This window comes from Diceros bicornis, chromosome 34 (assembly GCF_020826845.1).
Source record: "Diceros bicornis minor isolate mBicDic1 chromosome 34, mDicBic1.mat.cur, whole genome shotgun sequence".
In the NCBI taxonomy this organism is placed as follows: domain Eukaryota; kingdom Metazoa; phylum Chordata; class Mammalia; order Perissodactyla; family Rhinocerotidae; genus Diceros; species Diceros bicornis.
In genome coordinates this window covers 37,520,531-37,535,042 of record NC_080773.1, presented here as the reverse complement: position 1 = coordinate 37,535,042, position 14,512 = coordinate 37,520,531, and the positions used below count along the sequence as shown (strand labels likewise).

Here is a 14,512-nt window from a genome sequence, read left to right as displayed (position 1 = left end):
GTGGAGAACAAGAAAACCACTCCTCATCATGCATCCTCCTTTCTGACCAGCTAAGAGCATTGCCACGATGACCTGCATCCCCAACTAAACGTAACACGAAGCTCCTTCCTGGTCCACACAACATCCACCACTTCTCAATGTCTCCATCCTGAACCCCTCCTCAGATTTCCAGACCTGTGTCCAGCTGCCCACTTGATGCCTCCACTCACTGTTCTCTGAAACCTCAGACTCCTAACAGGGCCAAGAGAAGCTTGTGATATTCCCAAGAAAAATTAATCTGTGAGTAACTTCCACATCCCACCTGGAGCTTGCACCCCTTCAGCTACTAAGACTGGTGACACTGCAGTCATCCTCGACTCTCCCCTTCCTCTCCCTCACCTACAATGCTTCTTAAAAAAATGGACAAAGTGTCCAACTTCTTGCTCACCTCTATGGCCACCACTCTGCTCCATAAACACTAATCTGGGTTATGGAAATTGTCTCCTCCTGGGCTCCCTGCCTCCTCCCTTAACCCCAAAATCTAGTCTCCACCCTGCAGCCAGATACAGCCTGTTAAACCAGGGTAAAACCAACTCCCTCCTCTTATCCAAACCTCCCATTGCTTCCCAAACACATGCCTGACTTCTCAGGCAGCCACATTACAGTCCTTTTCCTAGACTACCGACTCTGTGTTCTTAACAGAAACAATGGAGAACTGCTGTCCCCTATCTCCAACTCAGTCACATCTCCAAATATTTGCACATGCTGGTATCCATTCCTGGGATAACCTTTCTCACCTGTTTACACCAACTTTCAGAAATGGGAACACCTACATGTTACCCTTGGCCTCACTATGTACCCTGGGCTTAAGAGTATCACCAGGATCCCTACTCCCAAAAGCCAGAAATACAGCAAAGAAAGAGACTTAAGTCACCAAAATCCCTGACACAGGTGGTGTGAGGGCCACTAAGGAACTGGAATGCTCTCTTCTTCCCTGTGTAGGTTTCATAAATGCTTTTTCTATTGTCAGAACCTGCAGGAACAGGCAAACACCCATGGCTACCCTAAATGTGCACAGGCCTCCCCTGTATCCCCGCCCAGCCCTGGAACTTGGTCACCTCGGGTTCACTTACTAACCTCTGTTTCAGTTCTCAGAGCTGCCTCCTGGACGAGGACTCAAATCCCTGTGCCTCACTGTCCTCATCACCCCCATTCCACTCTGTTCTCTTGCTGAACAGCTTTAGGAAAGCTTTTAAAATTCTAACACACAGTGTCCCTCTTCTGTTCACAACCCTCCACGGCTCCCAGGGCCCTCGGATTGAAAGAACCGCCTCTCAGCCTCCAGTCCAGGCAACACTCCTCCTCACACTGTTCTCTCCACACAGAACACGGACCCCAGGTCCCCGACTCCTCCCAGCTCAGTCGCTCTCCACGCCTCTCCCCCACCGGGCCCTCCGCCTGGGACCGTCTCCCACACCCGTCACCCCGGCTCTCAGAAACAGGCCCCACGAGCGCCTCGCCATCCCGGACACCGGGGCCTGGGCTGCAGGCCCGTGAGCGGCGCCCGCACTCGGGGCTCTAGGGCTGGGCTGGGCTGAGAGCGGGGAGGGCGCGGAGCACGAGCACTGACCTGAGCCGGCTCCCTCCGCGCGGCCGCCGCCATCGGACTCCAGGGGAGGAGCGGGGCCAGGAGCCGCGGGAGAGGAGGGGACCCGGGCACGGTGGTCCCTGTCCCGGCCCTGGCGCAGGTCTCGCGGGCGGCGTCGCTGAGCCTCAGACTCGCCCTATGCAGCGGGGACGGCGCCTCCTCTCACGCCTTCTCAGTCCTGTCACCTCAGCCGCGACCCAATGCTCCGGGACAACGGACCTGTGAGGGACCAGTGAGAGACCTGTGAGAACACCAGCGCAAAGCCAACACGATGCCCAGAACTCAGACGCCGCAAGTCCCGCCCCGACGGTACCGCCTCCCGTGGAAACGCGCCGTCTCTCTGACTTAATTGGCTGACAGACGCTGGCAGAGGTCGCACAGCCCTCTGGGTAATGCATCTCCCATAATCCACAGCAATCCACCCACGACGCTCCGTATCGGAAGTCCCGCAGAAAAGGGGAGGCCACACCGTGAGGGGCGCCGGGATATGGCAGCTCTATTCCAAAGGCCCAGGAGCGGCTTTGCTTCTTAAAGGGGCCGTACTCAGATGTTTGAGGACTGTCTGCAACTGATCGCCCGAGGGTTTGGAGACATTTTTTCAGACTCTGTGAAGCTCACCATGTTCCCAGAGTCTACAAATATCCCTCGAGATGTTGTCAAACCCATCAATCCAAATGTACATACCAAGGCATAGAGTCACTTAGACACATAAGGGAGCCACTGGAAACTTCAGCTGATAAAGTATCGTCAGTCTGAGTGGGTTTGATAAAGACAAAAGAAATACTCTGGATAGTGGGATAGTGTCATGACAAGGAAGACACAGGATGGACGTTGGGCCCCCTTGACGCAGGAGTACACAGATGGATCTCTGACAGTGGTTCCCACAGAAAACTTGCCTCCTGCCTGTGAAACTTAGAGTGAAGGGGTTAAAACTTCCCTAGATTAGGGTGAAACCATCCCTTGTACCCACAAGGTTGATGTGGGAAACAAAATAAAGTTTTGGAGCCTGCCTTCCAGAACAGGCAGAGGACCGCTTCTAAGAGAGCAGCTTGCTGACAGCCCCTGTGTGACTAAGCATGTCCCAGAAGCACTGGGCGCTACAATGATAGATTGCAAACTTTAGCCACACGCTCCCCTCTCCTACCTAAAACCCCAAATAAGAAACCTTGCTTGGAGCTCTTCCAGGAGTTTGAGATTACAGCATTAGCTGCCCGTTCTCCTTGCTCACCGCTTTGTAATAAAACTCCCACTTTCTTCCACTACAACTGGTGTCAGAGATTGCCTTGCTGCGCAACGGCCGAGCGAACTCACTTCAGGTTTGACAACACCTGTATAGCTAAATATTGTGTCTAGTTCATGGAGCAACACTTTACTTAATGTGTCTTACTCCATATCGTACTATATTCAATTCCTTTTGGCATCTGACATCCATCTCAAAAAGAGAACAACAAAATAAATGCTATTTTGGTACGGGACAGTGGCTGCAGTGTTTTTGCAATCTTCCATCATTATTTATCCCTTCATAGTTGGTCTTGTTTCATCTACCCCATGCACATTAGTATATTATTTCACTTACAATCCTAGACATCACGTATTTTAATGCATAATCTCTTCAGAATGTGTTTCTAAAATGTAAGAGCTCTTTCATAAACTCAATAACTTTAATCACACATCTTAATATTTAAAATTATGATAAATGTGTTATCAGAGCTGAATTTTCTCAATTTTCTCACTTGTAGTACCTGTTCTTTAGGGCAGATTGATTGCAATCTGGATACAAACTATATCTTTCGGCAATTTTAAGTGTGTCTTGTTTCTCTATATGTACCCACCTGCATGGGTAGACTAGAACCAAGTAGGTGGGAGGCACTGCAGCCTGCAGACAGTGAGGGGCCCACTGCTTCTGCCAGTCAGTGGGAGTTTGTTGTTGTGACCTCCCTGGAGACCTGGGTGGCTATGGAGCCCTGTGGCCTATGGTCCCTCTGTGCTTCTGACTCAACCCACTCTTCACTGCTACTGGGGGAGGAGTGCTTGGTATCAGACAAGAGTCAGGCTCTGAGATCCAACTGCTAAGGCTTATCACCTCGGTTTGTCCCCAGCAGCCTTCTGACCCTAGAAGAGTTGTATGATCTCTTTGTATCTCAAGATGTAAGTTAGCCTAGGTTAAACGTAGCTGATTTCGCAAATGTACACTATCTCAGTGGCTTAGCACAGGATGAGTTTTTTTCTCACTCATAGGTATGTCTATGTGTGGCATCAGGAAGCTCTGCACCACACAGTGATTCAGGGACCAAGACACCTTCTATTGTCAACATGTGGCTTTAAGGCCTCCCTGGCATCATCGAGCTGACCAACAGGAAACCAGAGGGAAGTGGAGGAGTCACACCACTTCCACACAGGTAACTTCGAATCCCATTCTGTTGACAAGAACCAGTCATTTGGTCACCCCTGTGTGCAGGGGGCTGGGAAATGAGGTTGAGCTCTGTGCCCAGGAGAAGAGCAAATTATCGTATTCATAAACATCTTCCCCACTGGGGCTTTCTGCAAAGGTGACGGTCACTGTCAGAAATGTTCTACCTGCTTTCCCTACGCCCACCAACTGCAGTATATATTCCCAGTCCTTGTGAAACTTGGAGCATTTAAGATACTACTCTATAATTTTTATTCTATACTAACCTTTGGGATGAATCGCCTTTATAAATATCCTCCCGTGTTGATATTCATGGATTTTCCATCTTGAACTCCAACCTGAAATATAGCAATAAAGCAAATCACTGCCTTTTCCCCTGTATTTCTTGAAAATAAACTTCTATGTTGGGAGTTAGAAAATGGCACAAACGTACAGCCCCCCTCGACTCAGATATCTCAATGATTTCTAAACACAGCAGAGAAGCACAGAGAATACAGCCTGTACACAGAGGCAGGAACAGACAGTGAGATAGGGGGCCGTGTCAAAAATAAGCAATTAGTATGTGAAAAATGGTAGAATCAGAAAGAAACTGAGAAGGGCATTCTGGATTCAAGGCCATCATTTTGAGCCTACATTCATGTGAAAGATTATACTTTGTCTCACTGCCTTGGTTCTCCAACGCAAAATTAACATGAAATTTACTGCGATTTTAATCTGCTTAAAATGGATAATTTATGGCAGTGTACTAATGAAAAACAATAGGAATGCTCACAAAATAATTTTAATGTAAATGCTCCTAGGGCTCACAAAGAGTTAGATCTCCAGCATTTATGTAGGGTCTGTGAAATCACACGGTCATTTATTAGACATTGGAAAATGTTCCTGGAAACCATCTTCTGTGCTCTTCACTTCCTCTAACACCTAAGTTCATATCTGGTCTGTGAAGCTCATCTTTAGAGAAAAAGTGATTTTCCATCTAATCGACAGCTTTTCTTAGCCAAAAACCAGGAGTAGATTTTCCTTAAGTGAACGTAAGAAGAATAATTTGCCATTCAAAAGTAAAATACCTCTTTGACTTGTTATGAGGTACACCTTAGAGCAGATGCTATGACAAATACAGATAATTAAGTGGAGATGCGATCCCTCAACTTCCTTTTCATCTGGATCTTAGAATACAGTATCCCTACGACATCCTAAAATGTCTCTTCATGCTTCCTACAAGAATCGTTTCTACAAAGATTCCTTTTGCCTAATTCACCGTGACTCAACTGGAAACATACCTTTTGAGAGGTTTTTGCCACCAGCCTCTAGCACTCTTTCCCTTCCTCCACTAAGACGACCCCTCGCACCTTAGTCCTACAAAGCTATAGCCCTTGGAGGAGAGGCCACCACAAGAAGGATTAGAGGAAAAATTGAGGGATGTTGCTGAAATGGGAAGACAAGCTTCAGGAACAGCACAGTGGAGCTGCTCACTTCCTTGGGAACACGGAACAGAAGTTTGACATTTACTTAGGAGGTTCCCTGGAAACTCAGAGTGGCAGAAGATTAGAAAAAATAGGTTCTCATACTCCACACCACCACATCTGAGTATAAATCTCTGTGAGCAGAATCTAAGCATTGACACTCTTTATGAGAGAATTCTATGGCTGTGTCACAAAACGTACCTGAGATGACTGAGGCCTCTTCTGTCTCTGGACAAGTGGTAAAATTGCCCTGGTTGTAGAAGAGGCAACAGGTTTCAACAGTTGTTACAACTGCCAGGCATGATCAGGGTGCTTCTGCGCAATAATGACGAGAGACAAACATAAGACCTTTCCTTTGTGAGTTGATTAGACCAAAAAGAATCCCCATTCAACATTCCCGGCATTGTGTCACATATAATCAAGTGCTGAGTTGTGTCTTTAATAGCAGCAGTGATAGGAACCTAGTAACACCTGAGGCTAAAACACCTGTCTCTGACATGAATGGTCATGATGATACACTAAGGTTCAGGGCATGAAAAAATGATGCTCTGGGTTCTGGAAAAAATAGACATCTTTATATTTAAGACAAACATGTTAAGTCATTTACAAATAAAAAAAATATACTCATGGTGTATGTTTAAACATTTGTTGACAGTCATTTGATGATTAAAATAATGAGACTCCTGGGCAAGAGCACTGATAGCGTCATGTCAGAGGTAATCCTTGACTAGGACTTTAAGTAAGGGTGAGGAATAAAAGACAGGAAAAACTGGGCTGGCCCCGTGGCTTAGCAGTTAAGTGTGCGTGCTCCGCTCCTGGCGGCCCAGGTTCGGATCCTGGGCGCGCACCGACGCACCGCTTCTCCGGCCATGCTGAGGCTGCGTCACACACACAGCAACTAGAAGGATGTGCAACTATGACATACAACTATCTACTGGGGCTTTGGGGAAAAAAAAAGGAGGAGGATTGGCAATAGATGTTAGCTCAGAGCCGGTCTTTCTCAGCAAAAAGAGGAGGATTAGCATGGATGTTAGCTCAGGGCTGATCTTCCTCACAAAAAACCAAAAAACAAAAAAAGAAAGAAAGGAAAAACTGCTAGGAAAATATTCTAAGGAAATATTTTTAGATATGCTCAGATATCCTTTCCTCAGTATTCATCCACAGCGTTATTTGAAGTAATAAACTTTTAGAAAAATTGTAAATGATCAAGAATAGCTTACTGGTTAGTCAAATTCCTAGATGTGCATAAAATTGAGACATTTAAACTGGCATTTAGAGGTCTTCGGCAGCTAAACAGAACATACTGTGGTCGTCTTTCCTGTCAGAGTGGTTGCTTGGCTCAGTATGTGATGACCTCGTCTGCGAGTGCTGTTGTGGTTCACGAGCCACACTGGTATTTGATTGTCACGAGGGGATTTCATATTTCTCAGGTATTTAAAGTTGTTAGGTCGACTCATTACAGAAACTGAAAAGTATGCCGCTTTTCTCTATTTTCCACAATGGTTTCAAAATGAAGGACTTTTACAAATCTCACCTAATAAATCACGGAATATAAAGCACTGTGTTTTATTCCAGCAATGCAAGGACTTTTCTTTCCTATTTTAAATATTGAAAGTGCATTAATGAGTGTCATGATATTAATAGTTTAAAGAATAAAAATCACACAACCTAGGGCCGGCCCCGTGGCTTGGTGGTTAAGTGCGCGCGCTCCGATGCTGGTGGCCCGGGTTCGGATCCCGGGCGCGCACCGAGGCACCACTTCTCCGTCCATCCTGAGGCCGAGTTCCACATGCAGCAACTGGAGGGATGTGCAGCTATGACATACAACTATCTACTGGGGCTTTGGGGGGAAAAAATAAATAAATAAAATCTTAAAAAAAAAAAAAAAATCACACAACCTTTTATTTATTTTTTTGTTCGCTGAGGAAGATTCATCTGCTACCAATCTTCCTCTTTTCATATGTGAGCAGCTGCAGCGTGGCCACTGACAGACGAGTGGTGTAGGTCAGTGCCTGGGAACTGAACCTGGGCCGCCGAAACAAAGCGTACTGAACTTAAACACCAGGCCACTGGGGCTGACCCTGACATAATCTTATCAATAGATATTCTTTGTTTTTTCTTTAGATCAGGACATCTCAACCTCAGTCCTAGTGACATTTTGGACAAAATAATTTCATGTTTGGGTGTCCTGTGAAGTATAGAGAATGTTCGGTCCCACCCTTGTTCTCTACCCTCAAGATGACAGCAGCCAACTCCTGCCATGCCTCAGATTACAACAACCAAATCCGTCTCCAGACACTGTTAAATACCCCATGGGGCAGGTGTGCAAAATGGCCACTGGTGGAGAACCACTTCTTAGAAAATTACTAAGCTCCTGGAAGGACTCTTTAGGCCTCTCTGACGATGCTCAAGGTGTTCTCTCAGTTCAGGATACCCTCAATTCCACTCTGGCTCCCTGGTCCTGTGGGGCAACCAGAACTCAGCTCCAGCATTCCTTTCCAGGGAAGCTGCAACATTCTGGGCCCTTTCACTAGTCTGGGTGCCTGAAGATTCACTCACCTCTGTCCCCAAAGGACAGGGAACATATATCTGTGTGAGCACTGTTCTTACCATTAAATGCTTTTATTCTTTTTCATGAGTCCCACACTATTCACTATGGCAGCTACTAGCCACATGTAACTATATAAGTTTAAATTCATTACAAGTAAACAAAAGTAAAGATTCGGTTCCTCAGTCATTCTAGTGCCTATTCAAGTGCTCAGTAGCCACCTGTGGCTGGTGGCACATCTGCTGGACAGCACACATATAGAATATGTCCACCACTGTAGACAGTTGCATTGAACAGCACTGCACTGGATCATGAAGTCCTGCCTCTTCGAGTGAACCCAGCAGCAAGTACGAGGCTTCCTGATAGGTACTTCCCAGATGTTTAGAAGATGAATCAATGAATGATTGTGCCAACTAGCTCTCTCTTCCATTTATATTTTTTGTAAAAATCTGTTTCTTCATTTTCATTGTCTAATTTTCCAGAGAAATCAGACTTTGCTCAACAAGCATACAACCCATTTAGGACTCTTCTTGTGGGTAACCTTCTGTATTCATAATTCAGGGGAAGAGGAACTGTATGTCTGCTTCACCATTTGCTCATCATTTATTCACTCAACAGTTATTTACTAAGCATCTATATGCTACGTACCACTCCTGGTGTTCCAAATATAAGGGTCAATAAAAAGAAAAAAACCCTGTCCAGTAGGAGGAGACAGAGGACCCCACATGCATATGCTAAACACACCGTGGACCAGCTACCGAGCAGTAAGTGCTGTGGAAAGCCAGGAAAGCAGCGATGGAGAACTGCAAGTGATGGGTGAAGGAAGATTAATGCAAATCTAAGTGGGTGTTCAAGAAGGGTCTACTCTGACAGTGACAGCTGTCGAAGCTAATAATCCATAATCAATCTATAAATCAAAACTGGGGTGAGTTTATTAGGAGCCAAGCCTCAGGACCACATAGCCCAGGAGAGTACCTTCACAAAGGGAGGAAGCACTCCAAACAAGCGTCGTGCAGAGTGGTAACATACCACCTTGGAGTTGGCAAAGCCCATACATCACATGACAGGAATGTCCCTTGTACAACAGTCACGAGACTGTTTATTGGGTCACTGGTCACAAGGTGAACACAGCAGGTAATTAATCCTTAGTTCCTGGGAAGAAATGCTTATCCTTAAAGAAAAGCCGACACGGGGGGAAGCCACATCCCTATCTTTAAAGGTACATTCTTGGCTTTGGGACATTGTAAATGTGAAAGCAGATGTACAATGCATGCTCAACAGGCCTGTCAGGCCTTTCTGGAAACACAAGGTCAGGCTGAATTAGTTTTAAACCAAATGGCTTCCTCACATACTCCAATAAATCCTAGTGCTTGTCATTTATTCACCACAGTTGAAGGAAGATAAGAAGAAAATCAGTGCATGCTCGTGCTTATTAGGGGAACACAATTCTGGGACAAAATTCTACTACCTGTGGGGGGTTCCCCATACCACCAATTCTCGGACAAGAGCTGGGTGTCCTAGGATTCAACTCAATTCTGACTCTATCTACCTGGAGGTAGCGTCAGATCCCACAGGTTAAGAGTTCAGTCCCATGCCACTGCCCCCCACTTCAGATGCCCATCAAGGAGCGGGTCCCCAGGTCACCCACAACTTCTGTCTGACTTGGCTACAAATTGGAGGTTCCCATCACCTCCTCCCCCTTAAATCTGATTATTTGCTAGAGGGGCTCACAGAACTCAGGCAAACACTTATGTTTACCACTTTATTAAAGGACGTGATAAAGGATATAGATGGAGAGAGGCATCGGGCAAGGTCTAGGAAAGGGGCAAGGAGCTCCCATGCCCTCTCTGAGTGTGAGTGGGCCACTCGCTCGGAATCTGCACGTTCGCCAACACGGAAGGTCTCCAACCCCTGTCCTTTTGGGTTTTTATGGTGGCTTCATTGCACAGGCACAACTGGTCAAATCACTGGCCACTGCTGATTGGACTCAATCCTCTCCCCTCCGGGAATTCAGGGGGTGGTGGAATGAAAGTTCCAACCCTCTCATCACATGGTTGGCTCCACTGCCAAGGAGCCCCCATCCTAGGTGCTTTCCAAAAGTCACCTCATTCACACAACAAAAGACACATTCATGGCTCTCATCACCGGAAGTGCCAAGGGTTTTAGGAGCTCTGTGCCAGAAATGGGACGAACACCAAATATACTTATTGTAAATCACAATACTACAGAGGCACTCACAGGCTTTTTGTCATAAGCCCTAGTCTACACTCCACATAGGTGCATCTCACAGAGAATTTGTCCCTACCAGCTCTCTGGCTTGTATTCCACATTGTATGGGCTCAGGCAGTCTTACTGGTTCCCATCTAGGAGGTCCAATTAACATTGCCTGAAGGGCAGATTGACCTACATTCTGTTTACAATGTAGAAGGGGAAACATCCCCCAGTCACATACAATTTCCCATCCTCTTAATAGAATCAGATGCAACCACTTCACACAATCCTGTACACACATAGCACTTCTCCCGCAAACTTTTACCTTAATTTCATCAACCCTCACATTCCTAACTGGAGGCTCCATCAGGAGGTCATCACAGGGTTTGGTTTCACAGCACTAGGTAGGGGAAGTCTTTCCCAGGCAGACATAATATCCATTCCCATCAGACATTCAGGTAAGGTAGAGGCAACTTCTCTACATCCTGGAAAACTCTCTTCTCCACCTTTCCCACCGCCGACCATTTTACCCACTTTGGTTCCCCAGCAAGGGGTCGAGCCAAGGGACCCTGGCCTTTTGTCAATCTTTAACTTCACTAATCTGCGTAACCACTGCCCCATGTGATTGCTGGTCAGGTTTCTCACAGTAATCTCTGCTATCTGACTTCGGAAATTTCTCCAAACCGGGATAAATAGAGCAGACTTGTTTGGGGCCACTTAATGTTGGGGGCCAGTAGGGGGACCCTTTGGCCCACCCAACCTTCGGTAGTGTTGTATTAAAACCTTTGTTTCAGGGCTGGCCCGGTGGCGTAGCGCTTAAGTGCTCTCCGGCGCAGCGGCCCGGGTTTCGCAGCTTCGGATCCCGGCCGCGCACCGACGCACCACTTCTCAAGCCATGCTGTGGCAGCGTCCCATATAAAGTAGAAGAAGATGGACACGGATGTTAGCCCAGGGCCAATCTTCACTGGGAAAAAGAGGAGGATTGGCAACGATGTTAGCTCGGGCTGACCTTCCTCACAAAAGAAAAAAAAAGAAACATTCAAAAGAAAAAAAAAACCAAAAACCTTTGTTTCACACCGCATGATCTCACTCAAGTGGAATATAAACCAACACAGAGAAAACTGTATAGTGGTTACCAAGGGCAAGGGTTGGGGGGTGGGCACAAGGGGTGAAGGGACACATATCTGGTGATTGGCAAATAATGTACAACCAAAATTTCACAATGTTATAAACTATTAAGACATCAATAATAATAATAATAATAAAAACCTTTGCTTCAACCCCACCAATGTCTGCTGTATTCAACCCACTTCTTAATAACCATGTAAAGATTTCTGCCTGCTAGCACAAGTCCCCTGATTTTCCATTTCTATTTCCTCTTTGTTTTGCTCCTATCAGTATTTCCTCTCTTCACCTCACGTCTTAATACCCATTTAAAAATTTCCACCTACACTGGCAACGTCCCTTTGGCCTCTTTGCATTCTCTTGTTAATTAACCTAATATTCTTATTAGCATCTGTAAGGCCCGTGAGGGGAAGCTGAGACAGCATTTCCACAAGGTTTCCCTGAACTGTTTTTCTTTCGGTTTGGTAAAAACAAGGTTATATGGAGTGCTCATGTGAAAGGGGCCCCCTTAACCAGCACATTCGGCGGGTGAATGTCCCGGTCATCGTGAAGCCAGTTCCCCATGGCTTGCATACCAAGCCTATCAGCTGCTTCATGTGGTGTTCCACTCGGCATTCACAAGGGAGATGGACAGTCCCCCTTTTCAGGGTAAGCAGACCTTACAGCTGCCTTTATCCAGTCCACCAGGCAGGCTGTTCCCTGGGAGTAACCTCCTGTGTGTCGGGATCACGCACAGCCATCTGTGATTGTTCCACAGCGCGCTGTGGGTCCCACATCAAACCAAACACGCTCTTCCACTCGGCAGCTTCACAACCAAAGACACAGAGGCCAAGTGAGTCACTCCCAATCCATTTCAGTAAAGGTTCCTCAGGAAGCTGATGGTTCTGATCCACCAAATGAAACAACTCCACACTACAGCCCTGGTTTCAACAGCTTCTTGGTTTTGCCTCCATGTTTACTACCTACTTGGAGACCAGAGGTCTTAGAGACACTTTTCTTGTCCCTGCACAATTTTTCCTTTGGGGAGCGGCTTTGAGGCCAGTGGCCAAAGCTGAGACTCACTGAAATCTGAGTTTGATCCAGCATTGAGGTCCGACCCAGCACTCTCTTCTACTTTTAGTTTAGGTGTTACAGATAAAAGTAACCAAGGGATCGAATATTTTGCCTTTTCCTTATTAGTCTGCGCTTCCTTATCCAGCCAGGGAACCAGCTCCCAGGAGATGGATCTGTCTCTGAATTTCATTGGCAACATTTACATTTAGTAACTGACTGCAGCCCAGCCACTGCTCCAAACCATGGGTGACCCCGTGGCCCCCCAGGAATCAAGCGCTTCTCATCTCCTGCCCTTTCACCCTTTCTCTCCCCAAACCACATGCTTCCAAGAGCTAGGGCCGTTCTAGCCAATCCCATTTCACTGACACCAACTACATTCTCCCCTCAACAATTTCAACATGGGGAGGGTTCCCACACCAACAAGCAAGTCTCTGACACCACCTGGGTGTCCTACAACTCAACTCCATTCTGACACTATGTACCTGGAGATGGCATCAGATCCTACAGGTTAAGGGCTTGGTCCCTCGAAGCCGCTCCCCCCCCCCACTTCAGACACTAGTCACAAACCCAAGTTTATTACCTGAGCTTCTGACCAAATGGCTATAAATCAGAGGTTCCAAAGAGCCCCTCTTTGAGTTCGATTAACTTGCTAGCGCAGCTGAGAATTCAAAAAAAACATTTCACTTACCACATCACCAGTTTATTATAAATGACAGAACTCGGGAGCAGCCAGATGGAAGAGATGCACAGGGTGAGGTATGGGGAAAGGGCGCAGAGCTTACATGTTCTCCAGGAGCTCACTGCTCTCACCAACCTCCAAGTGTTCACCAACCTGGAAGCTCCCCACACCCCGTCCTTTGGGTTTTATGGAGGCTCCACCACGTAGGAATAATTGATAAATCACTGGCCATTGATGATGGACTCAACCTCCAGCCCTGCTCCTACCCCCAGGTTAGGGTGGGGGTGGGTGGGACCCAACGGTCCAATCCTCTGATCGAAAGGTTGGTTCTCCTAGCAACCAGCCCCACCCTTAGGTGGTGTCCAAAGTCACCTCATTAACATAACAAGAGACTCCTTTATCGCTCTCTTCACAGGAAATTCCAAGGGTTCTGGAAGCTCTGTGCCACAAAGCAGAATGAAGACCAAATACCAATTTCTTATCATAAAACACAATAAATATCACAAGGGGGAAGAGCAGTCCAAGCAGATAGTCCAGCAATTTTCACAGCCCAGAGTCAGTAGAGTTTGTCTGGAGCTCACAAGGAACAAGAGTGTCCACGTCAGTGTGGTCAGAGAGGCTGAAGCCGTGAGCAGAGCAGTAACGGAGGGCTGGCTGTACACAGCTTTACAGGTCATTGCAGAACTGTGGCTTCCCCTCTGAGTCAGACCTGCTCGAGTTTTCAGCAAAGGCCTGGCACCATCTTATAAGTGAACAGGATCCTTCTGACGGCTTTACTGGTCAAAGACTGAAGAAGGGTAAGGGCAGAAAGGGAAACCGGCTGGGAGCCCACTGACTAGGGGGCTTGGGTGGGCAGAGGATAACCAGTGGTCTGCTTCTGCACAGACTTTGAAGGCAGAGTCAACTGGAGTGACGGGATGCATTTACAGAACCATGAGAGAAATCAAGGACGACTCCAGATACTTTCTGACCTGAGTGACTGCAAGGACACACATACCGTCTGTGGGGACCACATGATGCAGCTTTGACAAGTGTCCAGCAAACAGCCTAAATTCTAAACCTGCAGGCATACAATCTGAGTTGTAATCAATGTCTCCATTTTCTTCGGGTAGGAGAGCGGGGATTCAACACTCTACAGAAGCTCCTAGCGGAAAGCTAAGAAAACTTCTGTCTGCGGCAGCACTGAGAGAGGAGGATACCACTCTGAAGTCTTCCAGTGGCCTCCACCCTTTGCTATACTGAAAGTGAAGAATGTAAATTATGTTAAAAATTTAAAATGTTAACACCTTAAGGGGCAGTTGGGGCGAGTCTTCTATGAATAGAGTCTATCGATCCCAACTGACTCTGTTCGCGGAAGACTCACCCTAAACTGTTCAGAGAAAATTGAGAACAAGGG

General features: G+C 46.8%; 1 protein-coding gene across 25 annotated transcripts in view; it reads right to left on the bottom strand.

The window, feature by feature from the left end:
* Positions 1-14,512, bottom strand: part of LOC131397540 (zinc finger protein 211-like) — a 164,498-nt gene that overhangs the window by 113,566 nt on the left and 36,420 nt on the right. For 7 of the 25 annotated variants that reach the window (XM_058530595.1, XM_058530590.1, XM_058530594.1 and 4 more), the window contains 3 exons: positions 5,702-5,815; positions 4,304-4,375; positions 1,610-1,846 (listed from right to left, as the gene is read on the bottom strand). In XM_058530595.1, coding sequence (XP_058386578.1) covers positions 1,610-1,642 — 33 coding nt within the window. In that variant the 5' untranslated portion in view covers positions 1,643-1,846; positions 4,304-4,375; positions 5,702-5,815. Of the gene's footprint in view, positions 1-1,609; positions 1,869-4,303; positions 4,376-5,701; positions 5,816-6,804; positions 7,169-7,398; positions 7,863-11,042; positions 14,356-14,512 lie in introns of those variants that run through there. The other 18 variants (XM_058530604.1, XM_058530606.1, XM_058530600.1 and 15 more) reach the window with 10 other exon arrangements.